Source organism: Callorhinus ursinus, unplaced genomic scaffold (assembly GCF_003265705.2).
Source record: "Callorhinus ursinus isolate GAN/ISIS: 27379988/994484 unplaced genomic scaffold, GSC_fseal_2.0 scaffold54, whole genome shotgun sequence".
In the NCBI taxonomy this organism is placed as follows: Eukaryota; Metazoa; Chordata; class Mammalia; order Carnivora; family Otariidae; genus Callorhinus; species Callorhinus ursinus.
The window spans coordinates 10,169,317-10,195,606 of record NW_027397116.1 but is presented as its reverse complement, the minus strand read 5'-3'; the positions used below and the strand labels follow the sequence as shown (position 1 = coordinate 10,195,606).

The following is a 26,290-nucleotide window of genomic DNA, read 5'->3' as shown; positions in this document are numbered from 1 at the left end:
ATATTATAGTAGGATTTCAGCTATCTTGTGCTAAAGTGGGCCCACAAACTGCTCCTTTTATTGATGGTCTTACATATTGGCTGCTTTTGTGCATCAGTTGACAGAGTTGAGTGGTTACGACAGACAGTATGGCATGGAGAGTTTGAAATATTTGCCATCTAGCCTTTTACAGAAAGCTTGCTGCCCTCTGTTCTTGAATGAGATGTGCATTTCTTTTCAATCTAATTAAAAAGGGAGGAAAAAAACTTGCAGTGGCAGGGGGAGAATGGGGTCACGTTTTAGGTTGGAAGTGTTTCCTGTGGTATGCTCTTTCTCTTTTGATTCAAGTATTTTCAGGTGAATCAGGAAAAATAACTATTTAAGCTAAATGGTTCTCTGTGTACCTTTTTAAGTATAATGGTCACTGAACTCCATTCTATCTTTAAATACGTAATGGAGTCTGGACACTGGTCTTAAAAAAAAAAAAAAAAGAAACGGCACAGGTGAACTTGACACAGTGGGCTGTGCATAATGAGAAGAGACCCTATAGGTAAGTGTGATGTAAGCAACGTCATGGGTGTATTTGTTTCGGAGCTAAGTATTTTGAATCTGTTAAATAGTATATACATGAATATTCAAGAAAGAATCTGTAATATAGCACATGTAATAGTAAAACACATGGTTTTTCTAGGCTAGAAGTGATAATGGAATACTGCTTTAGAAATACTGTGTCACGTCGATGGGATTCTTAGCATGTCAGATTTACTAATTCTTTAAACATTTACTAAGGACCTGCCATGTCTCCTGCACTCCATGAGGTGGTTGTGATTCGGTCTCTGTCAGTAACGAGTGGAGGGAGACTTGGAAATAGAGGACTGGGTGTTGCAGTTGCTGTGATGGACCCTGACAGACAGCCCAGGGGAGGGCTGCACAAGTCTGTCTGGGAGGGCGGGCTGGGAAAGGACTCGTAAAGGAAATCATGATTTTAATACGGTGTCTGTGCCAGGCTGGATTTGGGGCTCGGGAAAGCGTTTCTCCCAGGGCAGCTTACTGTCATCTTCTGATGTGCCCGCTTTCAACTTCGGACCTCGTGTAGGTGTCTCTGGGAACTGGATTGAGATCGCCTATGGTACGAGTTCTGGTGCCGTGCGGGTGATTGTGCAGCACCCGGAGACGGTGGGCTCGGGTCCGCAGCTCTTTCAGACTTTCACAGTTCACCGAAGTCCTGTCACAAAAATCATGCTGTCCGAGAAGCATCTGGTGTCAGGTAAAGTCCTGGTGAGGAGGGCGGCCTCCTGTAAAACCTTGTTGCCTTGTGGGTCGTTTTCTAGACTTCTACAAATGGAAAGAAAAGAAAAGCACTGCTTTGTGTTAGAAAAACATATTGAAAGAAATGGTAGAAAAGTTTAATAACTGAAGAAATGTTATGGTTGTCTTTTAAATTTTTTTTTTTTATTTTGACTGGTTGTAGTATACATAAATTTAGGAAAGAGTTGACCGTATCCTTTATTTACTCTCTATTCTGATATTTTGTTCTCATGACATATTTAGAGAAGTTTACGAAGCATGAATTTAATATAAATTTGGTTGTATTGTCTTAAGGTTTAAATAAAACTAAAGTAGATTTATGGGTGTATTTGATCATTTTCTAAAAATATTAAAAACTAATAGATATGTAAAGAGTATTTGAAGAAAATTAACATTTTTGTGTTTGTTGTTCCTTAGTCATTAAATTTTTTTAAAATGTAGATACTGATAAGAACGGAAAGTGTAGATACTAATTAGATACTTAAATGATACAGAGTTTTAAGCTTAATGAGTGTGACACACAAAGTATAGTGATCACACAATAAAATTCCATTGATGAGGTTCACTGTATATGAAGATTTCTAAAAGGCTTTAATTTTATTTTGAGTCTGGTGTATCGGTAGAGCCCGCTTTTACATTAAACCTTTTGTGGATCAGTTCCTGCCTAACTTAAAGTTTTTATAAGCATCATTTTCATCTGTCAAGTTTGTTTATATGAAGACTACATAATATTAAAAGGTGATGCATCTTTCACTAATCTCTAGTCTGAGTAAACACTAAATGGAGCTGAAGTACCTTGTCCGTGGATGGGTGGGTGGATGAGTGTGCTTCTATTGATATCTAATTGAGTATAAAGTCAAATTGTTTTGAGTATAATTATACCTCCCTGAAACAATCCCTCTCCTCTTTAGGTTTTCATAAAGCAACTCACCTGCCTCACTGAAGAGTCTCCGTCACGCTCTTGCTGATTCCTCCTCTTTTGCACAGTTACTACGTGTTGGATTACCTCAGTGCTCTTTCCTCGATTCTCCATTCTTCTTTGTCTGTAGTTTTCCTGGTGACTTGAGTGTTGCCATCTATATGCCAGTGACCCCCAGACTTTTTCTCCACCTGTGACCATTCGCAGAGTTCCAGACTTGTATATCTAGTGTCTGTCTCTGGTTGTATAGACATGTCCAAAATTAACCTGGATAAATAGGACTTTTGATACTTCTCTCAGAAGCCCTTTTGCATACAATATCACCATGTGCTTATTTCCTCAGGCTGAGGACCTAGGAACCACTCTCGGTTCCTCCCTTTCTCTCATCCCCACAAACATGTAATCTGTCAGTAAGTCCTTTTACCTTTGCTTCAACGTATGTCACAAATCTCATCACTTGGTGTCCATTGCTGCCCAGCCTGGTAGTTTTATCATTTCTCCCCTAGATCACTGAGCTCTAGTTTTTTGCCTGTTTCTCTCTTGCCTCTTTATGGTATATGTTCCTTATGGTACATAGAACTAGAAATATCTTTTAAAATTGTAAACTGTATCTGATTCCCGATGGCTTCCTATTAAATGCAGGAAAAATAAACTAATAGGGTTTTTCCAGTTATGGGTCCTGTCTTCTTTTCAAGTCTCTTTTCCTCTCTACCCTTCACGTCACTTTTCGTATTGCTCACAACACCCTAACCCTTTGGCTTTTTGATTTCTTAAAAATGCCTCAGAACTTTTGCACTTCTTTTTATTTGAAATGTTTCACCCCTAGGTATTTGTTTGGCTACCTTCTTGTCATTCAGGTCCATTTCTAGTACCTCTTCAGTGAGGCCACCCTGTCTCAATTAGCCAAACCTCTATCCAGGTCACTTTCTCTGTCACCATCTCGATTTGTTTTCTTCATAGATTTATCACTGGATCATGTTGTTTTGTTTGCTGTTTATCATCTGTCTTCCTCTTCTGGAATGTAAATGTTACAGTAACAGAGAAGTTCTTACTCTGTTCTCAACACTTACGTACTTCTTGACACATAAAAGATGCCGAATAAATGTTATGTAAAATGAGGTAATTGGGTCCTGTGAGAAAATAGGACTGTTTTGCAAGGTTATTGTGATGTTTAAATGACCATACTTAGACTCAGTAGTAATTGCTATTGTTTTGGTGGTGATGATGTTATTTCAGGATGAGGTGCCAGAGAACTGCATAGTGAAATCTGCATTTTAACATCAAATATTTCATGCAGGATTGAAATTTAAATAAATCTGTCAAGAAAAATGTCCAGTTGAGCTAAAAATCTAGAGTATTTTATGTTTCCTCAGTTACATTATTCTGCCACCTGGTGGCTATCAACATATATGTAATAACATTCTTTTTCTGATAGTGTTAGTTTTCATGTCTTAAAAACCTAAGTGATTAATTTTAACAGTAGAGCGATAATTGCTTACTGAATCACTTAAAGTGTTTAAGGTATTTTCTTTTATTTTTTAAGGTATTTTTCTGAATCCTAGTAAGCTTAATAGTGAAATCAGGATTTTCCATGAAGCTGATTAAACAGCCTAGAACTAAATGTCTCCTTTTTCACCAGAAACCAGCATCCTGAGACATGAGAATTTTGTTACATAAGTAAACACCTGTATACTTTGAATTTTTATTGCTATTTGTTAAAATTAAATTTCTAAAGTTTTGTTTAAAATTTGCAACTGTGGCAATTTACCCAGTAGCAAAGGTTTGTGTTTAAGAAAGTTTGGATACTTTCCTAGTATTTACTGGTGGGTTCATAGCTCATTGCTAATAATAGCACATTCTCTGGAATCCAAATAAGTTGCACTTTTCCATTAAAAAGGAATGCCACAAAAGTACATTTTTTTACATTAATAATACCAGTTGTTGGTTTATATTTTTAAAGATTTTTATTTATTTATTTGACAGAGAGAGAGAGACAGCGAGAGAGGGAACACAAGCAGGGGGATTGGGAGAGGGAGAAGCAGGCTTCCCACTGAGCAGGGAGCCCGATGCAGGACTCGATCCCAGGACCCTGGGATTATGACCTGAGCCGAAGGCAGATGCTTAACGACTGAGCCACCCAGGCGCCCGGTGTATATTTTCTAAAGGAGTAGTTACTCAGATCAAAAAACAACAGAGGTGGGGTACTTGTTAGATATCTCAAAATATATCCACTTAGAATTATTTACATTAAAAAAGCTGGTTGGACTATGTTCCTTAATTGCAGACTCTCTTAGTTTACATAAAAATACTTCTTAAGTTTATTTTAATTTTCCCTAATATAAGTAGGAGTGGGTGATACAAGCTTTTTGACAAGTGTAATTTGTACCAGTAAATTTTCAGTAACTCCTGATCTAGGTTAATATTTAACATAAGCAGTTTCAGTGGTTGGAAAAAATAAACTAGGCAACTCATTTACTATGTAGTTTAGCCACAGAACAGAATAATATTCAGCATCTTTTCTCTTGCATACACTTTTTTTTTTTTACATTTATATTCTACAGGCTACTTTTATAAGGACCCATGGATTTACTTACATATATTTGTAGCAAGGTAAACTGTAATCAGTTCTTTCAGTTTTGTTGGCCAGGTACAGATTAAGCATAATTATAGGATAAATATGTCATTTGCCACTCAAAATATGCTGTGATCTGTTTAAGATAGATCATAGTTAAAAAGTTAAAATGTGTTTATAAAAGTGATTTTGTTGGTGCTTTTATAATCTATATTTAATAACTTTTTTTGTTTTCTTTCCTAGTGTGTGCAGATAATAATCATGTCCGGACGTGGACAGTAACACGATTCAGAGGAATGATCTCTACTCAGCCAGGTTCTACTCCGTTAGCATCGTTCAAGATACTGTCCCTGGAGGAAACAGAAAGTCATGGAAGCTATTCCTCTGGAAACGACATAGGTGGGTGAGATAATTTGGGGGCATTTTCAAATACTTTATGGGCAACCCAGTAGTATGTTAACTGTAGTAGAAACCTAAAACTGACTTTCAGATATAAAATTTTTCACTTTAATTTTGAAACTCATTTTAAAACAAATTTAATGTGTTACTTAGTTCTATAAATTCACAGATTACAACATTTTCTGTTTAAAAAGTTGAGAGCAAAGTTTTCATCTATTTATCATTTCCTTATTTAAATGATGTCTCCAAATGCTAACCACTTTAGTTTATAATTAAAAGCTCTGATAGCCGTGCACATTTGACATTTGAAATTTCTTTTCCTTTTATTGCTGATAATCCGAAAGTAAAATTTGAAGCTAGAAAAGGGCTGGCAGTTGTCTTGATGGCATCGTAATGGCTTTCAGGAAATGATATATCACAAGGCTATGATTTCAGCAAAAAGTATATGAAGTTGGTGTGATTTGTCCCTCGTGACACCGTATGACACATGTGCATATGGAATCTCTCTTTCTCTCTCTCTCTCACACACACACACACACACACACACAAACACACACACACACGCACGGTCTTCACAGAGACAGATCATTTTCCCACATCTTGGGTGTGAACTCCAATTCCATTAGGCAGGACCTGTGAGATCTTTGGTTCACTAATCTCTTGATGCCTTACTTTTCTCATCTATAAAATGAAGATAATAATAGTGTATCCCTTATGTGGTTGTCATGATGATTAAAATGAGTTACTTGCAAAGCATTTACTGTGGCACATAGTAAGCATAGTGTAGGTATTTGCTAGCTAATAAAGATGTTCCATTTATTAGGTATGATTCACGTAAGGTAAAATTATGTCATACATCACATACTTTTTTGTGAACAATGAGTTGGTATTATTTTAGCTAATGAGTATGATAATGAGAATTACTAGAATTTTTAAGTTTTCCCTGAAACACTTTTTTTTTATATTGTTTAGAATCTTTCTAAAATATATGAGCTATCCACCTGCCTTGCCAAGTAAAATCAAGTAAAAATAATTGAATTTTTTTTTAAATTGAAAACCTTGCAGGATGCAACAGGCTTCTGATTAAATTCTATTGAATGAAGTTGCACTTTATTTCTTTAAGAGAGATAAATATATAATATATATATAAATAAATATGTGGCTTTACAAAAAAGAGAAAAATTTGTAATACATAATTTTACTTATATATCCTTTTTCTGTAGTTATAAGGAACTGAGCACATTCTCAAAGATAAACAATGTAGAGCCTATGTTTTAACAGGTCTCATTCTACTTCTACTACTCTTACTTAATGGATAGTCTTATGCAAATTAATGCCATCAGCTTCAGTGGCCTTAGTGCATAAAATATAACTTGAAATATTAATGTATTTTTAAAAAGGTTCAATGCAAGTTGGAGTGCTTGCAGTCCCTCATTCTGTGTCTGACTTGGACATGGAATGCACAGTGTCATATAATAGCATGAAAAATTCTTTTTTCTCCCCCTTTGGTATTGATATTAATGTTCCTTTTGTTCAGTGAAACCGACTGAATTTCAGTTAACTTGTTTTGCCGTTGTCTGTGTTCTGACCAAGGGCCTTTTGGAGAGCGAGATGATCAACAGGTGTTTATTCAGAAGGTTGTTCCCATCACCAACAAACTGTTTGTAAGACTCTCATCGACTGGGAAAAGGTACAACTTTACCGTAGAGGTGTTTATATTCAGGAGTCACTTTTGTCTTAAGAAACCTGTTAAATAATTTGGCATACTGATGAAAGAGTACTACCAGAATCAAGTTGTTGAAAAAAGAAATCTAGTCATTATCTTGTGATTGTTTTAGCTTAAGATTAAGACAGAGTATTTAGGCCTTATCCTCTAGCATTTATTTAAGATTTTCATTGATGCTGTGGACAGTTAAGAAGGACAAGTGATAGATCAGGAAGCCATGAATTTGATGGCAGACAGCTGAACTAAATTCTAATTTTGGCACTTGCTCTTACTAGCTATGTAAATTCAACTTGTTACTTTGTTTCTCTGAGCCCTCAATTTCTTTATAAAATAAAGTTCACCTACCTTGGCAGGATGTCATAAGATAGAATGAGTTAAAAACATGAAATATCTTGCGTGGTCCCTGACACTAACAGATGCACAATAGAAGTTATTTTCCCCTTCCTTTTCCATTTGAGTGAAATTTGACTTCTTTTAAATTATTACATATAGCTTCAAACAGATTGAGTTGTACATTTCTCTTCTTTCAAAACCGTAAGATCTGGGTGCCTGGGTGGCTCAGTTGGTTGGACAACTGCCTTTAGCTCAGGTCATGATCCTGGAGTTCCGGGATCGAGTCCCGCATCGGGCTCCCTGCTCGGCAGAGAGTCTGCTTCTCCCTCCGACCCTCCCCCCTTTCATGTGCTCTCTCTCTCTCTCTCTCTCTCTCTCTCATTCTCTCTCAAATAAATGAATAAAATCTTAAAAAAAAAATAAAAACCATAAGATCTTTTGCAGCAAGCAAGTGAAAAAGGTAGAATTCCTATTAGTAGTCATTAAGAAGGTTATGGATTTTCTTTCATATTAATGTTACAGATGCTACTGATATTGTTATCCTTCAGCATTTGGTCTCTAATATTTTAATGAATAGTATCTTGGAGATGTATTTCCTCTCCATCAAAGTCCATTGCATGTAGTCATCAGCAGTTGTTAATTGATCCCAGAAAATGATTTTTATATACTAAACTATCTTTTTGTCACCTTGTTTTTTTTTTTTTAAAGAAAATGTGTTAGAAGCCTGTAATATAGGTAGAAGTTAAATTATTATCTTGAGAAATGTTATAAATCATTGTGATTTATTGTGTTCTCTGCATAGTCAGTGAAGATGGTGCCAAACATTTATTAAAACTGCTGCAATAACGTCCTCTAATGATGTAGTATTTCATATCCTTGTTCAATTCTAGTGTCCTCCCTCTTCTGATACTTTAAAGATTTATTTACTTACTTTAGAGAGAGATCAAGCAGGAGTGGGGAGAGGGAGAGAGAAGCCCAAGCAGACTCCACACTGGAGTGTGGAGCCTGACATGGGACTCGATCACAACCCCGAGACCAGGCCCGGGCCTACAGCAAGAGTCGCAAGCTCGGCCGACGGTGCCACCCAGGCACCCCCTCTTCTGTCACTTTAAACAGTAGCAGTGTGTTATCATCAATTATAACCTCTGCATAACAAAACAAATTTCATAATTTTTACATTTACATTTCCAGTGGAAAAGGTATGTGTTTAAAAATAATCCGAAATACTTCATAGAATTAAATAGGAAATCAACCCTTTAGGAAGCTAATGTGAAGCAAAGCTTTTGTTTAAAGACAGTTCAGACAGTTCGGATTCTTAATAGTGAGAAGTAAAATGAAAAGGTTTTATTGAAAGTGGGCAGGGAGCAAACCTTGTCAACATTTTAAAGGAAGCAGTAATTCTAAGGAATCTAGCCCATAGGAAAAACAAAAAGCAAAACCATGTTTGTTTTCAAGCACATAGGTTTATATTGTTTCATTTTAGTTTATTTTATTTTAAATGTAAACAGTAACCTAGATTTAAAAAATATGTTAATTTATAGGTGTTAAAAATAAATACAATTCACTATATTAAGAAAAATTGTGATCATCTCGATAAACACAGAAAAAACACTTGATAGTTCACCCATTTTAAAAAAGGAATCTTAGTGCTTAAAAGGACAGATTTTTTTAATCTGAAAATAATACCTATAAAAACAATTATAGTAAACTTTATACTCAGTGGTGAAATATTGAAAACTTCTCCCTTAGATTGGGAGTGAGACTAGGATAGCCTCTATCACTGTATGTGGGCATCCAGTAGTTAACCCCTCTCCCCTGTCATCACTTTTTGCCCTGCCTGCTAGGAAGCTCAGCTATGCTTCATATTCTGTTTTTATGTTTCTTACATTGATAAGGATTGTATTTCCCCTTTCTCCTTTACTTTTTGACCTTGCATTTGCCTGGTACTAATTAAGAACTAATTTTTGTTTTTATAAGCCCCGTCTGTTTTGAAGTAGTCTGGGAGAAATAATTCAATCAAGTGCAATTCAGTCAGCTCTTAAATGACTGGCAAATCATTTGCTGACATTATTCCTTGGTTTCCTCGTTTGTCAGATGTAGATAATTGTCTTTAGGTTCTTTTATCCTTAATGAAAATCAATGAAATAGTTATAAAAATGCTTCAGAAAAGTTAAGAATATTATCCTAATGGAGTTTGCTACTTAGACCCCTCCATACAGCTATACATTTTTTTCTGGTTTCAGACTTGTAATTTGCACATAAATTTTATTTTATTTATTTTTTTAAAAGATTTTATTTATTTATTTATTTATTTATTTGGCAGAGAGAGAGAGAGAGAGAGAGAGACAGCGAGAGAGGGAACACAAGCAGGGGGAGGGTCAGAGGGAGAAGTAGGCTTCCCGCCGAGCAGGAAGCCTTATGTGGGGCTCGATCCCAGGACGCTGGGATCATGACCTGAGCTGAAGATAGCCACTTAACTGACTGAGCCACCCAGGTGTCCCTGTACGTAAGTTTTAATGACTTCTCAAGGTCTTTTCTAGTTTCATGCCTAGTTGCTTTGTTTCTTTCTGCCATTTTAGTTTTATAACTTCCTTTTAAAGAATTACTCAATTCCCATCAAGGTTCTTTCTGTTTTTCTTTTAAGGTAGACTTAAATTATTTGCATTATTTCAGTTATTTAAATGTATTGTTTTATAAGCGCCTTTTCTCCACACTCAAAGAAACAAGGCTTGAATTTTATTTCTGTCGACCTGCCTTGAACATTTTAAATGTCTTACACATATAGAGCACTCATAAGGAAGCAATCGATTTCAAAAATCTGACTTACAAAGTGTTAGTTGTTGCCCGTGATTTACAGCTATATATACGACTATCTTTTGCAGGATCTGTGAGATCCAGGCTGTTGACTGCACAACAATATCGTCATTCACGGTGAGAGAATGTGAGGGGTCGAGCAGGATGGGCTCCCGGCCCCGGCGCTACTTGTTCACGGGCCACACGAACGGCAGCATTCAGATGTGGGACCTGACCACTGCCATGGATATGGTGAACAAAAGCGAGGAGAAGGGTAGGCTCTGTGTGGGCAGCTGTTCGGCACAGGGTGAGCTTTTGACAGAAGTGATGGTAATGAGGGTGTGTTTCCCGAAGACGTAGGTGGTCCCACTGAGGAGGAGCTGCTCAAATTACTGGATCAGTGCGATCTGAGCACGTCTCGCTGCGCAACACCTAACATCAGTCCGGCAACTTCCGTGCTTCAGCACAGCCGTCTCCGTGAATCCAGTTCGAGGTGGGTGCCAGGGTTGGGTATTGTATCAGAAGTTCAGCATCGCTTTTGGGAAAATTGGCTGAGCTGCCGTAGTCGCGTGGTTGTTGAAAGCCATGTCGTTCAAGGTACATTTTTCATTCAGACTTCATGATGGTACTCAGTTTTTTAAAAAAATTTTGCTAAATTTCTCATCCTCAAGCATATCTGATTCTTTTCATAGAAAAACATTTTTTCACTTTAATACTTGGTGAATCGCTGCGAATCTAGATGCCTATTATGCGATCAAGAGTTCATTTAAAGGAAATTAGAAAAACCACATGTCACCTTGGGTAATATGTGGAACTTTTGTCCCTGTTGCCTTAGGGGCATATTAATCAAAGTGATTACATCATCTGTCTCATCTTACATTTAGTTATTATGTACTTTTAATACAGTGGCATAGTATATCTTCTAGTTCCCACATTTTTAAAAATTCCAAATTTGAGTTGAGGACTAAATACTAAATTATATTAGTTCTGCATTGGTTTTAAAGGGTTTTTTCCCCCCTTTGCTTTTTTCGCTATTCAGGAATCCAGCTGGACTGAATATATATGTATGGTATTATTTGCATTGGTAGTTTGATATGCATATACCTTTGCACACACTAATACATAATATAGAGAGTACTTAGTAAGTAAATTTTTATATATAGAAATAAGGGGATATATCATTCTTTAATATTTAAATAATGTCTTTTCATTGGTAGTTTAATTAATGAGATGTGCCCCTGAACAATCCCAGAAAGAAATCTGAACTATAATTTTTAAAAACTCTGTTTCAGCCTTCAGCTGCAGCACCATGAAACCATCCATGAGGCAGCTACTTACGGTTCCATGAGGCCTTACAGAGAGAGTCCTTTGTTAGCAAGAGCGAGGAGGACTGAGAGCTTTCACAGGGACAGGGACAGGGACTGCCAGACTATTAATTTGAACAGAAATGTAGAAAGAGCTGTCCCTGAAAATGGTAACTTGGGTCCAATACAAGCTGAAGTAAAGCGGGCAACGGGGGAATGTAACGTATCCGAGAGGAAGTCTCCTGGAGCAGAAATAAAAAGTTTGAGAGAATCAGACAGTGGATCGGAAGTGCATAAAATAGCTGACGGTCTAGAATCCAAGAAAAGGTCCTCAGAAGAAGAAAATGAAAACAGAGTGGAGTTCCGGAAGAAAGGGGGTTTTGAAGGAGGAGGATTCCTTGGAAGAAGGAAGGTTCCCTACCTGGCATCGTCCCCGAGTACTTCTGACGGAGGGACAGACTCACCCGGTACTGCTTCCCCGTCTCCCACGAAGACCACTCCATCTCCTCGGCATAAAAAAAGCGATTCTTCAGGTCAAGAATACAGCTTGTGAAAACTCACCAAAATAAATAGTTGTTTTGTTAATTTAGATGAAAGTTCAAAACTTTACTGGATTTCAATACATTAGCTTTTAGCTTTTACACCAAAACTTTACAAATTAAAACTGGAGTTCATGCAGGATCTTTTTAACAGAATTACCTGGAGTAAGGAGATAAAATAATTCTATCTCTTTGGACCTTTTGGAAAGTTTTTTTAGTTTTACAAGTACATTTAACAGATCATTTGTAAAGCAAGAGTCCATTTCAATGTTTAGCTACTCTCTGGATTTTGGAAGCAACGTACCAAGTCTTAATAAGATGGTGCCCACTATAGATGAGCATCCCTAAGGGCACGGGGACCAACAGATTGTGTTCCTAATCTTGATTATGCTTGAGATTTGTCTTTCATTGTTACGTGAAGTGAATCACATTAAATCTCTTCGGATAGTCTCCCAACACTTATTGTGATTGCCATGTGTTTACCAGATATTTAATGAGGTGCTATGTTTGTGAAAAAATATCATCTAATTCAGAAACACTATTGATGTTGAACACCAATTTACACTGTGTGGTAGGCAGTCCCTTCAGGTATTCTTAAATCATGGGTCATTTTCTGATTCTCATTTTTGGAGTTCTTAAATCTTAGCAAGCATCACCAATATTAAATACCCAAAGTCCATTTAAACTTTCTTTAAAGTTGGAGCAATTATCTGTGTTTGAACAGATGAAAGATAAAAATAATAATCAAGGTTAGAGCTGTCAGTGCCCAGAAGGGAAACTGTGCTAGTTGTCGGTCTGCCTTGTTTGATTTAGGGGCCGTGTGTTTCCCGCCCAACTATTAATAATGAAAATAATTAAGTCAGAATGTGGCCATTTTATTAAGCTTCTGAGACTGCAGTTCTCAACTTTTGGTTAAGGGTTTTGGCTGCTATACAAATGTTATTTTAAAATATATTTTGAATTATGAGAACAAAAATTTTTTTATCTTTTTTTCATTCAATTGGAATAATTGTCAAGTTTCTGCACATAGGGCAATTGTAAATTTAAAGCATTCAGCATTTACTGGTGAATAATGTATATATTCCCCTTCCAAGAAATATAAGTGAGTGAAATTGAAATAAATTCTTTAAAGTTTACTATATTGCTAGTGGTTTCACAACACCTCTCTTGTATTTATTTATCAGTGAAGTCTAATAAAAATGATTAAGACTATGTGTTGTTGGTTATTTAAGGAGTAGTTATGCTGTTTGAGGTACACCTGCAAAGTACACCTCGTTGGGTCGAGTCTCCTTCCCGCGGTCAGAAGTGGGGAGGGCAGAGGGGCCGGGAACACACTCGAAGGCTGACTTACATTCTCACTGAGAGGAAGGGTCCGGCAAAACGTCATTGCCGCATCGCTAAGGATTTGTCAATCTCTCTGGAGCCTTCTTTCTCCTTATCACAGTCATGTAAAAGGTGGGTGGGCAAGTAAGAAAATGAACGAAAAAATTGTATTTAACCAGCCTTTTCCAAGAGTAAAAGGCCATGGGGGAGGCAGGGGTGGAGGAGACTCTTATATAGTAAAATCCCATAAAAAGGCAACTCAACTCTACCACAGGTTGCAGTCTACTACGAGTCAGATCTTTTTTATTTCTCTCACTCCCAAGAGTGTGAACCTTGATGCTCAGACAGGGGTTGGAGTCTAGCTGCCATTTTGGCACCTGGAGCAGATGATCCCTGCCAAGCCTAAGCGTTTTCCTTCTACCTACCTCATTAGGTATTTTTGTCACCAAAAAAAAACAAACAAAAAACTTGAGCTGAATCTGTATACTTTGCTGAAAAACAAGAACAGAATTAGAATTTTCACAATGAAGAGAGTGTCAACTAATTCTGTACTTGAGAGTTCTCAGAAGTACTGTCATACCTGTTGCAGAGGCATTGCCACCCGCATTTCATAGGTGTGATCACTGAGGAGAAATAACTTAGCCAGCCCCAAGGCTTGTCAGCTACTGAGCCAACTTTTGAACTCATGTCTGCCTGTTTCGGGAGCCTGTGGTCCTGTTACCGGCTTTCTCATCAAGGCTGAGAACATGACGTTGACCTCAGGGTACGCACAGGCAACTGCGGGGGGCCTCCCTCCAGACCTGCCCAGTTCGAATCTGGTGGGTGGGACCCACGCTTTTGAAAAAAAAGCACCACCGTTGATCCTAATGGACATCGATGGTTGAGAGATGATCCAGAACATCCTGTTTTCTTAAATGGGCTTACCTTTATCATCATTATTTATGTGTAAATTATAAATATAACTCAGAGCTGTCAGTGTGTTTTCATAAATCAAACTTGGTTTACATTGAACAATTAAACCATCTTGAGATGAATTTACATGATATTTGTGCATTGGAAATAAACTACTCATGTGACATAATTAAGTTCCTTATCACTGAATTATTCCATCTGGCCTATGTTTTATTTACAGGTTGTTCAAGAAGAGTTATATTGATGCCAGCATGATTTTTAGATCAGCATCAGGTACACTGACAGATTCATATTTAGGTTTTCCATTTAGTGGAAATGACAAGTCATCTATAAATATAATTTTTAATAGAGCTTATAAAAACATAGCTACCCACTCATACCAAACAGCTGATATATTAGGAATAACAGTAGTTCCGAAGCTGGGAATGTGGCCTCTGCAAGTGGTCAGACCTGTGTCAGGAGATTCAGAACCAATTTAAAGGGATTCGTAGAGACCTGCTCATCGTTTGCTCAGTCCGGGAGGAGTGGTGTGCCCGATCGCTCAGCCCATGAGCAACCATCTCGGTTGCTTTCCACCCCTGGCTCTCCACCCTGGAACCCCTGAAAACTTTGAAAAGCACTGATGCCTCAGCCCGTGGCAGACAATTGAATCAGTCTCTAGGGATGCGTCTACACTTCAACGAGGCTTAGCACACAATACCACTTAAAATAACGAAATCTTGGGCTTCTCTGAAAGAGATGAAAGTAAGGTTCTGAGTGTTAACAGGGGGCAATGTTCTTGGTGGGAGCCATAGAAGCTTCCGTCCAGCTATGGGATCACAACGTAAATGATACAGCTAAATGAATTCATGTAATAACTAAAAGTCTAATTAGCTTAAATGGAGAATGATTTAATATAAAGTCCCCTGCAGTTCTCTATTTGTGTTCTTTAGGTTTTAAATTGTGATAGGGGGTGCCTGGTGGCTCAGTTGGTTAATTGTCTGCCTTTGGCTCAGGTCGTGATCCTAAGGTCCTGGGATCAAGCCCTGTGTCCAGCTCCCTGCTCTGAGGGGAGCCTGCTGCTTCTCCCTCTGCCTCTCTCTCTGTTTCTCATGAATAAATAAATAAAATCTTAAAAAGTAGCAATGTGAGGAAACCATTTTATAGAAATTTTCAATTGTGATAAAGGTATCTAGTTAATTTTTCAAAAATGAGGACGACCTCAATCTCCTAAATCCACCTGTGACCAGCAAATCCTATTTGCAGAAGAGTAGACGAAGGATAAAGATGCAAGTTTATAACTGGAAAAAAAGCACATTTTCCCTACGTACCTTTAGCTCGTGTGACTCAGAAACTCAGCCTTGGTTAAGGCTCACTTGTACCAGCTTTAAACGACTTCTTGACCCAGAACCAACAAATGGAATTAAAACCAGTAAACTAAATTAGCCAATCCCGTGTTTCGATTTAAGAAAATATAAAACTTTTGGCGAGAAAAAAAAAATCTTATAATTTGTACATCCACTGCCAACGGTGCACAATTATTTCAGATTCGTTTTCTTATAGTAGTTCTAACGAGGGGGCAGAACTTCTGTTTAAGACTGGTCTGTGCTTTTGACACTTAGAGTTGGCAAGGTTTATTGGGAGTTGATCAATCTGACGAGCTGTTCTTCACAGATTTGGTTAAAGCCTCAGTAACCCCCCCCAGAGTCCACAATCTGAGTTGTTTTGAGGCAGAATAATGTTATCCTCTATTTTACAAATTTTTGCTAGTTAGCTTTGGGAAACTCCACCTACCCCGGGATTAACTCACAAAATACTGTCAGACAATCGTGTATGAGACCTATAGATTCAAAATAGTTTCCTGGAATCATTAAGTAGACCTTTAAGAATAGGAAGACAGTTGTTTTTGTTTGTTTCATTTTGTTTTTGTTTTTTTAATGTTTTCCGTGAAGAACAAACTTAAATACCTTTTTTATGTTGATGACTTAGAAAAAAAATGTTTTTTGCTGTAACACTTTCACCAATGACTAATCCAAATAGAGCAGATGACAAACTTTTGACCCATGGAAATTGGAACTGTGGAATATCCTCCGCTCTTAATGACTCGAGGGCTAAAACAGTTCTCTGAAATGAAGGGACACAGTCCAGAGTCATAGACACATAGCTATACATAGAATATACAGGCTTATGTAACATTTATGTATAAATGTTAATTTAAACGATTTCAAAGCTGGAAGGAGCACAAAATGTTTCCTTTTTAAATTCCACATAGGCTAATTGAATAATGCAAATATGTGAAAGGTTAAATTGAAGATGTCGGCATCGCTGGGTATTCAGCGAATTGACAGAATTTTCTGGAAAGTACTGTAGTTTCAAAACCATGTAAAACACGTGGGAAATAGCCCTTTCGTCCTTTTCAGAAGATTCATAAATGCAAGAACAGAGGTTTATAAGTTTATGCAGTGCTCTGTTAAAAGGTTGGTGAAAACTTTTTTTTTTTTCAGTTAAGTTTGGTACTTATCCCTAAACATTGCCACTAAATTGAACTTTCAGTCCAGTGTGTATCCCTCAGTGTAGCTTGTTTTTCTCTAACTGGTTCAGCTTTTGGCCTGAAACTGGCATTTTATTTTGTAGCTATGATCATGAGAATTCTTCTTACAGGATCGTGTTCTCACAGGATTGCATGGGAATAAGGGATTGAAAGGAGGAGTAGTGACATCCTCTCAGAAAAAAACTGCTTTGTTTTTAAACTAGTAACTTCACTTACTTGTAACAACTGTGGGCCAATTTGAAGTTGTCACTAATTATTCATTTAACCAATGGAGTCACTGTTTGAGCCAAATGAAAATTACATGCTTATTTAGCTTCCACCAAATAAGAGCAAAATAAGTATTTCCATACTGATAGTATCCCTTATTTCAGACCACCAGAAAAACAGACCTCTATTAAGGAGGAACAATTTCAAAAACAATCCTTGTTTTTTAAAAAAGGATTACAGAATAAGAAGCGATGCTTTTTAGCATGTATGGTGTGTCAGTCAGTGACAACCCGGTGGGGAGGGGGTATGGAGCAGGTCTTGCAGCTTTTTGTCTTGCAAGTTTCCATCCTTCACAGCTGGGTGTCCGTGAATGTGGTGTGCTCTTTAGTCACAGAACTGAAGCCCTTGATGGCATTCATCAGGTCCTCTTCATCCACATACTGAAAAATAAGCCAATCATCATTGATTAGGGCATTCACTGTCAATAGTGTTTGCCACTGATTGATAGTTCTATCAGTTTAATATAAAAAGTACTCAGTAAGTATTTTGTTAAAGGCTGACATCGTATGCTCAAAACTCACCAATCCACTATCATGGCCCATGATGGTTTCCCACAGCGAGTCATCAATCAAGACTTTCTTGTCTTGAATGTCCATGAGTTGGCTGACACTGAGAGGGAGAGAGCCTTGGGAATAGGTTTGGCTTATTTGGCTCTGACTTGGGACCCGAAGTACGGATATGCTCCGGTTGCTCCTAATACTGATGGGTGTCCCGGACCGGGGAATTTTGGTATCAGCTAATCCCTGAAAAGAAAGTTGCTGTTGGTGATTAGAGTCTGAAGAAAATGGGTTTGAAATAGGACAGAAAACTGTGTGTCACACATTGTCAATGAAGGAACACACCATATCCTACTACAGAACTTAGCTTATCTGGAATACTGTGGCCCCTGGTTTCTTGGTAAGGGTGAGATGATAAAGTAATAGTCATATTAGACACCCAGTGTTCTTGGCACCTAGAGAGTTCATGCCCTAGTGCTTTGGCTGTTGTTCCCTGTAGATAAGAGCTTGCTGCTTTGTGAAGTGGTGGGGTGAAGGAGATAGAGGTTGGGTTAACAAAGTAATCCCTTCATGAGTGTCACCACAGAGCCTGTGTCTTGAGTTCAATGCTTTCCCATAGCAAAGTTAATAATGGTCTCTCATGGTTGCCAAGTGAGCACGGTTGTATTATATATTTTAAAATTCCTGGATTTGTGGAAGGAAATGGACTCTTCCCACCCTCTCTTCTCACCCTCTCTTCTCATTCATATTGTTCTATTCCTTATGAAACTCAGCCTTCAAAATAAATCAGGTCCTGTATTAACATCAGAAAGACAAAGGCCCTATATGATTAGAAACTCGAATGTGCCATAAGAAAATCTAGCTACTCCAAATATCTGAGGTTTGATTTAGATGGTCCAATCAACGAAATGTTCCTGCTTTTCATTGTGCAGTCAACACATCATGTGAAAGATCATGCATTCATGCAGCACACAGAGGTACCTCAAAGTGCATGGTGTAGCTTTTTAGGGTAACATTGCTTGACAGATCAGATATATCGGCCACAGAGTCAAACTGAGAACAAATGGGGAGGCATCAGTTAGTGTTTGGAACAAACAAAATGACCATAAAACAAATTCTTTGTTTCTGCAATGATAGCATAATCATATAATCATTCTGAGCTACATCTCAGGGTGTGTGTGTGTGTGTTTCAGGGATAACTGTCATCCACCTACCCAAGTGAAAAGAAAGTCAATCTGAGACACTGAGCAGGTGGATCCCTCTTGATCCTGTTCAGAATCTTAGTCATTGAATCTGGAGCCCATGGACACAAAATATGGCTCTTTATTTTGCTCTACTAATGTGAAGTCTACTCTCCTTCATCTGACTAACCTTCACTAATATTCTTCCAACTTTGTGAGAATGGTTTACTTTAAAAAAATTTTTTTAAAGCATCAGAAGGCTTGTAAGTACATGTTATTAACCTACGTCTTCATCTTGCAGAACTGAAACTTTATACCTGTTAATTAGCAATACCCCTTCCCCCCTCCCCCAGCTTGGCAACCACCATATTTTGCTTCCATGAATCTATTTTAGATACCTCATATAAGTGGAATCCCCCCACCTGTTTTCATTGGTCATGAGACTATACACACTGCTTACAGGCCTTGTATTCTATGTATTATATTTTTAACTCATTTATAACTATTGTCAGACTTTACTGTGCATCTGACTTCCCAAGTGCTGGTTGAAATAGCAGACTCTTTGGTTTCTTTCTCAGAGCTTCAGGTCCTGCTCCTATGTGATGTTGATACTGATAGTTCATGGGTTTCACTTTGATGAAACAAAGCTTGACAAGACTCATGAGAACTGTGAGCAATGGTACCATCCAGAGTAACTTCCCATTGGAATGATGTGATTGCTTCTTGATCCCTCAGTTAGCCAAGCGGACAAAACTGGATTCCTCCTTGTGAAGGATTATGAGGCAGAGGTGCCTTCTTATAGGGTATGGGTCAAGAGACAAGAGATTTGATCACTGAAATGAGTTACACTAATGGTATGTGGGGAAGTTTTCCTGGAAGCACACTTCACGTTAGAGAGTAGATGTACCCAGCAGAGCTCCAGAGTTTCTCTTCCACATTCTCCATGTACTCCATATGGCCCAGGGTTGATTTAGCTGATGTCCCCAGGCTAGAGTGGCCTCAGGTCCTCTGGGCCCTTCCATGCACTTCTGAACTCTGGAAGTGGTGGTGCTTCTTTTTTCTAAGAACATGGCTTCCTCAGAGAGAGAGTTACTCTTCCACAAAGGAAAACTTTAAAGTATCTGCTCTTCAATGCGGATCTTCTGATGAATATACACTGAATAGTAGCACATGGCTGGTGGTTTGAGTTGGCCATTCAATATTCATTCATTTCACAAACATTTGTGGAATATCTATTATATGCCAGGCACTGTTCTGGGTATTGGGGTATAAAAGTAAGTGGCCCACAAAATCCCTGCTCTTGGGGAGCTCACATTCTCTTTGAGGAGTCAGACAAGCATATCTACTATGGTATCTTGTGGTGATGGTACAATAGAAAAGGAAAGTAGACTAAGAAGCTAGGGAATTTGGGCGCCTGGGTGGCTCAGTCGTTAAGCGTCGGCCTTCGGCTCAGGTCATGATCCCAGGGTCCTGGGATCGAGGCTCACATCGGGCTCCCTGCTCAGCGGGAAGCCTGCTTCTCCCTCTCCCACTCCCGCTGCTTGTGTTCCCTCTCTCGCTGTGTCTCTCTCTATCAAAAAAAAAAAAAAAAAAAAAAATCTTTAAAAAAAATAAAAAAAGAAGCTAGGGAATTTAATTTCACATGGAAGGGGAAGTGACATTTGTGCAGGGACCTGAATGAAGTGAGAGTGGGAGCCTCCCAAGAGAAGAGCAGGAGCGATGGCCCAGTGGGAGGAGCTTGATGCGCTCAGGGAGGAAGGAGGCTTGGAAAGCAAGGAGAATGGGAGGAGGTATGGTTGGTGAGAGCTGAGGACCAGAGGGTGGGGGCGTTGTCTTGGCTTCTCCACCACCAATTCGCTGTCCCATGGCTGCTCCCTGCCCCAGACACAAACCATGGGCCTTAGAGGGATGACTGTCCGTCTGTGGCCCCACTTCCACTACTTGACCATGATATGGCTTTGTCAGCGCCTTAACCGCTGTTTGTTGTTGGGTCCTGGACAAGCGAAGAGATCTGGATGGCAGACAATTCACTCATTTCTATTTTTTAAAGTGTTGCCACTCAGCCGGTTTGACTAGGCTTCTGTGCTTAATTTGGGTGTGGCTGTGACACCGTGATTTATAATAAATATATGTTTGGTCTTCAGTCCCATGTCTGGCACAGGGCTTCTGAAACCCTCGGCATTTCTTAAGTGCGGAGAGCCACAAAGGTGTCTTTTTTTACGTTAATGAGTGACTTTGGGCACCACCCAAGGCTGGTTGTCAGGAGAGCCAACCCTGTGATTAGAAAGCTGGGAATTTCAGTGCCCCCTCAACATACCCCCAACCCCTCACCTCCGGGGAGGGGAGAGGGACTGGAGCTTGGATCAGTAGCCAATGGCCAATGATTTAATCAATCACACCTAAGTGATAAAGCCTCCATTGTGAGGTTCTAAGAGCGTCTGGGTTGGTGAACACGTGGAGGTTCTGGGAGTGGTGAGTTCAGCAGGGTGTGGGAGTTCAGCACCATTTCCCCATGCCTCGCCCTATGCATCTCTTCCATCTGGCTTTTCCTGAGTTTTATCCTTTTGTAATAAACTGGTAATCCAGTAAGTAAAATGTTTCTCTGAGTTCTGTGAGCTGCTCTTGCAAACTAATTGAACCCAAGGAGGGGCCACTGCAAACTCCAATCTGTAGCTGGTCTGTCAGAAGCCGGGTGACAACCTGGACTTACGATTGGTGTCTGAAGTTGGGGGGTGGGGACAGTCTTGGAGACCTGAACCCTTAACTTGTAAAATCTGGCGCCATCTCTCGGTAGATAGAGTCAGAATTGAGTTGAATTGTAGGACACCCAGTTGGTGTCTGAGATTGCTTCTTGTGGAAGAACTTCCCCACACAGTGGAAGTGGTAATCAGAGTTTTAGCTGCACAGCTGGCCACGAGCTCAACCTTTGTGCAAACTGGAAAAAAAGCGATTTCTCAGGCAGATGCAGCCCTTTGGACGCATGACTTGGAAAGGACTGGTGCCTGGTGGGAATTAGAATCTGCAGCCTTTCCTCCTCCACGTAGACACAGTCCCACACCAGAGTGCACCTTCAAATTCAGTCACCTTTTACCCTGTCAATGAGTGCTCTGGTCCACGATCCCCCTGCACTACCACACGTGTGGCCTCACCCCCAAGACCTTTGCCTGACCTCCTATCTTAGGAGCAGGTGGTTGGGAGCTATGAGGAGCCCCTCATTCCCAGGCCCCACCAATCCCCAGGCCCCACCCAAAAACAATGGAACCAGAGTTTCTGGGATAAGGCCCAGGCAATGGCGTTTTTAAAAACTTCCCGGGTATCTTTGTCCCTTTGAGCTGCTGTAACAGAATCCCATAGACTGGGTAGCTTATAAACAACAGAAATTATTTCTCAAGTTCTGGAGGCTGAGCAGTCCAAGCTCAAGGTGCCGGCAAATGGAGTGTCTGGTAGGTGCCTGCGTCCTGGTTTACAGATGGGGGTCTTCTTGTCTTCTCGCTGTGTCCTCACATGGAGGAAGGGACAAGAAAGCTCTCTGGTGGTCTCTTTCATAAGGTCACTATTAGCCTTCCTTGGATCCCATATTTTATCAAACATAACTGTCATCTAATCCCTTGTTACCATGACTCTGGAAATATTTCCATCTAAATAAAAGCCAGTATTCTAGCCCAGTGATAGGGAAATGGGGCCGTCATCTAATCCCTTGTTACCATGACTCTGGAAATATTTCCACCTAAATAAAAGCCAGTATTCTAGCCCAGTGATAGGGAAATGGGGCCCGCTTTCAGAGACATACCACATGGGTTTCCCCGGGTGGATAGACACTCAGTGGAGACATTCTCTTCTGAATAGGTACTAAGGGAGGTCTCTCTCTGATATATGGCTCTTTGTGGATTTTTCTTTGTAGTATCAGAGACAGAAAAATGGCCAACAAGATCAAGCCTAGAATCGCCATTAACACGATGAACCATAACTCGCTGTAGAACTCAGTGCTTTTGCTCCCCAATCCTCTCTTTTCTTCAGGAGTTGTCAGAACCAGGCCTGCAAAACCCAGGGACAGGAAAGGGAAATGTTATTTCAGAAGGCAATTTTGTGATCCCTTGCCCTGTTGTTCGATAGTAAATTGGAAAGGAGTTTAAAGCAGTTTGTCTCGTGGTGCTTGTGCGTACTTGTGTTCAGGCCGGGAAAATGGTGTCGTGTGGCAGGGAGAAGCTTACAGCCCTCAGGGGACCTCTCTGACGATCCTCGGGATAGAAATCACTGCTGCCTTTGCACGTTCCCTGGGAAAGGGCGAGGAGGATGCAGGGATTTTTAAAGGGGGTCACCAAGGGAACCTTGAGGAATGCCTGCTTCCCAGTTGCATGCCCTGAGAGCAAAGCCTTTTCCTAGCAATGGACTCTCGTGAGGGCCCAGCCTTATTAATATAACCACAGAGAACCTATTGGATACATACAGTCAATGCTGAGGAGACCCAGGGTCCCCTCACTCCATGCAACAGCTGGGTTCCTGGGCAGTTTTATGCAAACCAGATTAGAAAGACCAGATCCTGCTTTCTATTGTGATGTAAGCAGCCTGTGCTTGCCAACATGTTGTCTTTAGATTTCTTGTACCCTGGTCTCTCTGTGACATAGCAGAAGTTCTGCAAGTCATCACTCCAGGGCCCTCAGAGAGCTTCCCCTGGAAAGAAATCCTTTGGCAGGAGGACCACTTACTCTTGGTTTCTGTTCAAGTGTTGCGAGTTCAGTCGAGGTGATTCTCCGCACGTGAGGCTAATCACAATAGCTCACATTGAACAAACACGTATTTACCCTGTGCTGGGCCCACAGCTCTCAAGTCTGCCGGTGTGGAGAAAGCTGGAATGAGCCGGGGCAGACAGGAGAAAGGCTTACAGGGCTCACTGCAGGGCAGCAGAAGGCCGTGAGATCAAGCAAACGGAGTGGGGGCCCGAGCTGAGCTCAGAGATCATCTCCAGCCCAGCCACTTGCTGGGGCTGTTGGCTAGGATGTCACAGGAAGTTACTCAAATAAGAGGGCTGCACACTCTCAGCAGAAGGGAGGAGGGGAAGGGACAACAGCTGGGGAGAACTGTGTTTTGTTTTGCAGAACGAACAGTGCCAGCCCAGGGCACAACCAAGCAGGTGTTTCACCCGAGAGCCCCTCGCTAGCTGTGTCTCGCCCGACAGCCCCTTACGTGAGCCAGTTGGAACCGGGTTGGACGAGGACCAGCACAGACGCCCCCCGGAGTTGTCCTGAAGTTATCTTTAGCTCATTATAATACTAAGATCTCTTCCTATGGGTGGAGTTTTGTGCCATTTTTTTGAACATACGATGTTTGCCCTAGCATGCTGATGTGCTCGGCATGTAGAATTGAACCAGAAGTGCCTCTGTAAGCCCCCCGTGCCCACCCCTCCCCATGCACTGAATCAAACTTCCTGTACTAACTCCATGGGGAGACAGAGCTTTCTCCCTGTCTCCTTACTTGTAACAAATAATAAAAAGTTCTTTGCTTTCAACACTTCCTCTGGGTGTGCTCAATTTGAGGTACCCCAAGCAGCGAACCCTTGACTGGGGTCACAGGGCGGGCTTGGAAGCCCACGGATCCAGCAGCAGGCACGCAGGCTGGTGTGCGGCCAACACAGGTTCTTATGGCCAAGAGGAAGAAAGGCAAACAGATGCAGTGGCAAGCGCCTCTTCGCTCCTTGCACCAACTCCCCCTTTGCAGCACCTCAAGGACTGGGTGGGCCTGTTGGACACTTGACACCCACATTTTCAGTGGGAGGGGAGGAGGGGTTCAGAATCGGGGTGAGGAGGTTTAAGAGAGGGAGAGAAGGTGACGGAGACTAAATTTCGAGCTCCCTAAGAGGAGCCACACGACTCAGCTAACCCTAACTCGACTTCTGATAGCTCTGTGGTTAAAAAAAGTCACTCTGCCTCTCTGGGCCTCTGCTTCTCCATCTCTAAAGTAAAGACTTGCAGGGACGCCTGGGTGGCTCAGTCATTAAGCATCTGCCTTCGGCTCAGGTCATGATCCCAGGGTCCTGGGTTCGAGCCCCGCATCGGGCTCCCCGCTCGGCGGGAAGCCTGCTTCTCCCACTCCCGCTCCCCCTGCTTGTGTTCCCTCTCTCGCTGGGTCTCTCTCTGTCAAATAAATAAAATCTTAAAAAAAAAAAAAAAAGTAAAGACTTGCGGTCAAAGCTCTGCCAAGTTCTAGCAGGTGGGAATTCCCCTAACTAGGAATCAATGTGTATTGTTTGAATTAAAAACAAAACAAAACAAAACAAAACAAAAAACAACAGCCTTGGTTACGCGCTGGAAGAGCTGAATTTCCTCCGTGTGGCGCAGGGCTGTAACTCCAGAAACGGATCTGATGGGCCCAGTGGGCCCCTTGCTAGGGAGGACACAGGGGGAATGTAGGGCAGCCCGCCTGAGGTAAGCCACAGAAAGAAAACAGCCCTCAGAACAGGAGGAGGGAAATGAGGATGGCCAGACTTTAGTGCTTCAAGGCTGCCTCAGGCAAGAGATCAGGAACATTTTAAAAAGTTACATCACAAAGTTAAAACTGACTGTGGCTGTTAGTTGGACAATACATCTTGGAATTTTTTCATAACTTCTCGCCATCCTCAGTGTTCCTTCTCTCATCAATGGAAACAGTTTGTGTTCAGGAACCGAATACAGGTTTCCCCTCTTTTATGGAGAGCTTAAAATCGAGATGATGTGTCTTTATCCCTTCTCGGTTTTCTTTTTTCAAAGTCCCTTTGATTTCAAGGGACTCCACCCATCAAATGGAAGCCTCAGGGTCAGGGTAGGGAACTGCAGTGGCTGAGCCTCGAGTTCAAGGAAAAACCCCGGTGCTGTCAGAGCAGATCCCACCCTGTGGATTGCCCACCGCAGGGAAGATGTACTTGCCTCTGACCTCGGAGACTGGACGGGCTGGATTTGGAGGTGGCTCAATCTAGGTTGTGCGGTTTTGCTCAACTCATGATCCTGGTCCCCCGTATCAGAATCACTGGGCGGGACTTGTTTATTTTTATTTACTTTTTTAATTTTTAAAATCTGATTATAGCTAACACACAATGTTATGGACAGGGCTTATTGAAAGAGCAGATTCCTGCGCCCTGCTGACTCTTGATCTCTGCCAGGGGCCTGGGAAACCATATACTAAATAAGCACATGGAGATGATTCTTATGCACACTTCAATTTGATAACCTCTGCTCCAGGAAAAGTATGGGGCTGGGAGTCAGCCGAGAAACCATGTTCAAATTCTCATCTTAGCAACAAGCTTACGGAGCATTCTTGGTTAAGTTCTGGTGTCCCTTAGGCCTCCATCGGTCCACTCCACTTGTGGAAACATCATAGTTGCTTAAAGAATATCAAACAGGGGCACCTGGGTGGCTCAGTGGGTTAAGCATCCGACTCTTGATTTTGATTCAGTTCATGATCTTAGGGTCATGTGAAATTGTGAGATCAAGCCCCAAGTGGGGTGTAGAGCCTGCTTAAGATTCTCCCTCTCCCTCTGCCCCTGCCTTTCTTCCTCCTAAAAACACCAAAAACCAAAAACCAAATAAAGTCTACTCTATCCCACAGCTGCTATGAAATGAAATGGAGATAGACTATATGGAATTGTGTTAGGTATTGTACAAAATTGCACATGGCATCCAGACATGTAAGATCCAGAATCATAGAATAATATATATATATATATATATATATATAT

The 26,290-nt window shown here is 40.6% G+C and overlaps 2 protein-coding genes across 8 annotated transcripts in view; one reads left to right on the top strand and one right to left on the bottom strand.

The window, feature by feature from the left end:
• KCTD3 (potassium channel tetramerization domain containing 3) overlaps nt 1-14,181 on the top strand; it is a 50,355-nt gene extending 36,174 nt beyond the window's left edge. For 3 of the 7 annotated variants that reach the window (XM_073884038.1, XM_073884041.1, XM_025892278.2), the window contains 6 exons: nt 1,076-1,246; nt 5,022-5,177; nt 6,771-6,867; nt 10,119-10,303; nt 10,384-10,522; nt 11,322-14,179. In XM_073884038.1, coding sequence (XP_073740139.1) covers nt 1,076-1,246; nt 5,022-5,177; nt 6,771-6,867; nt 10,119-10,303; nt 10,384-10,522; nt 11,322-11,886 — 1,313 coding nt within the window. In that variant the 3' untranslated portion in view covers nt 11,887-14,179. Of the gene's footprint in view, nt 1-1,075; nt 1,247-5,021; nt 5,178-6,770; nt 6,868-10,118; nt 10,304-10,383; nt 10,523-11,321 lie in introns of all 7 variants that reach the window. The other 4 variants (XM_073884039.1, XM_025892279.2, XM_073884040.1 and 1 more) reach the window with 4 other exon arrangements.
• Nucleotides 14,182-17,031: 2,850 nt separating this feature from the next.
• USH2A (usherin) overlaps nt 17,032-26,290 on the bottom strand; it is a 707,317-nt gene continuing 698,058 nt past the window's right edge. The window contains exons 60-62 of the mRNA XM_025892244.1: nt 22,373-22,617; nt 17,426-17,647; nt 17,032-17,284 (exon numbers count right to left, since the gene is read on the bottom strand). Coding sequence (XP_025748029.1) covers nt 17,195-17,284; nt 17,426-17,647; nt 22,373-22,617 — 557 coding nt within the window. The 3' untranslated portion in view covers nt 17,032-17,194. The remainder of the gene's footprint in view (nt 17,285-17,425; nt 17,648-22,372; nt 22,618-26,290) is intronic.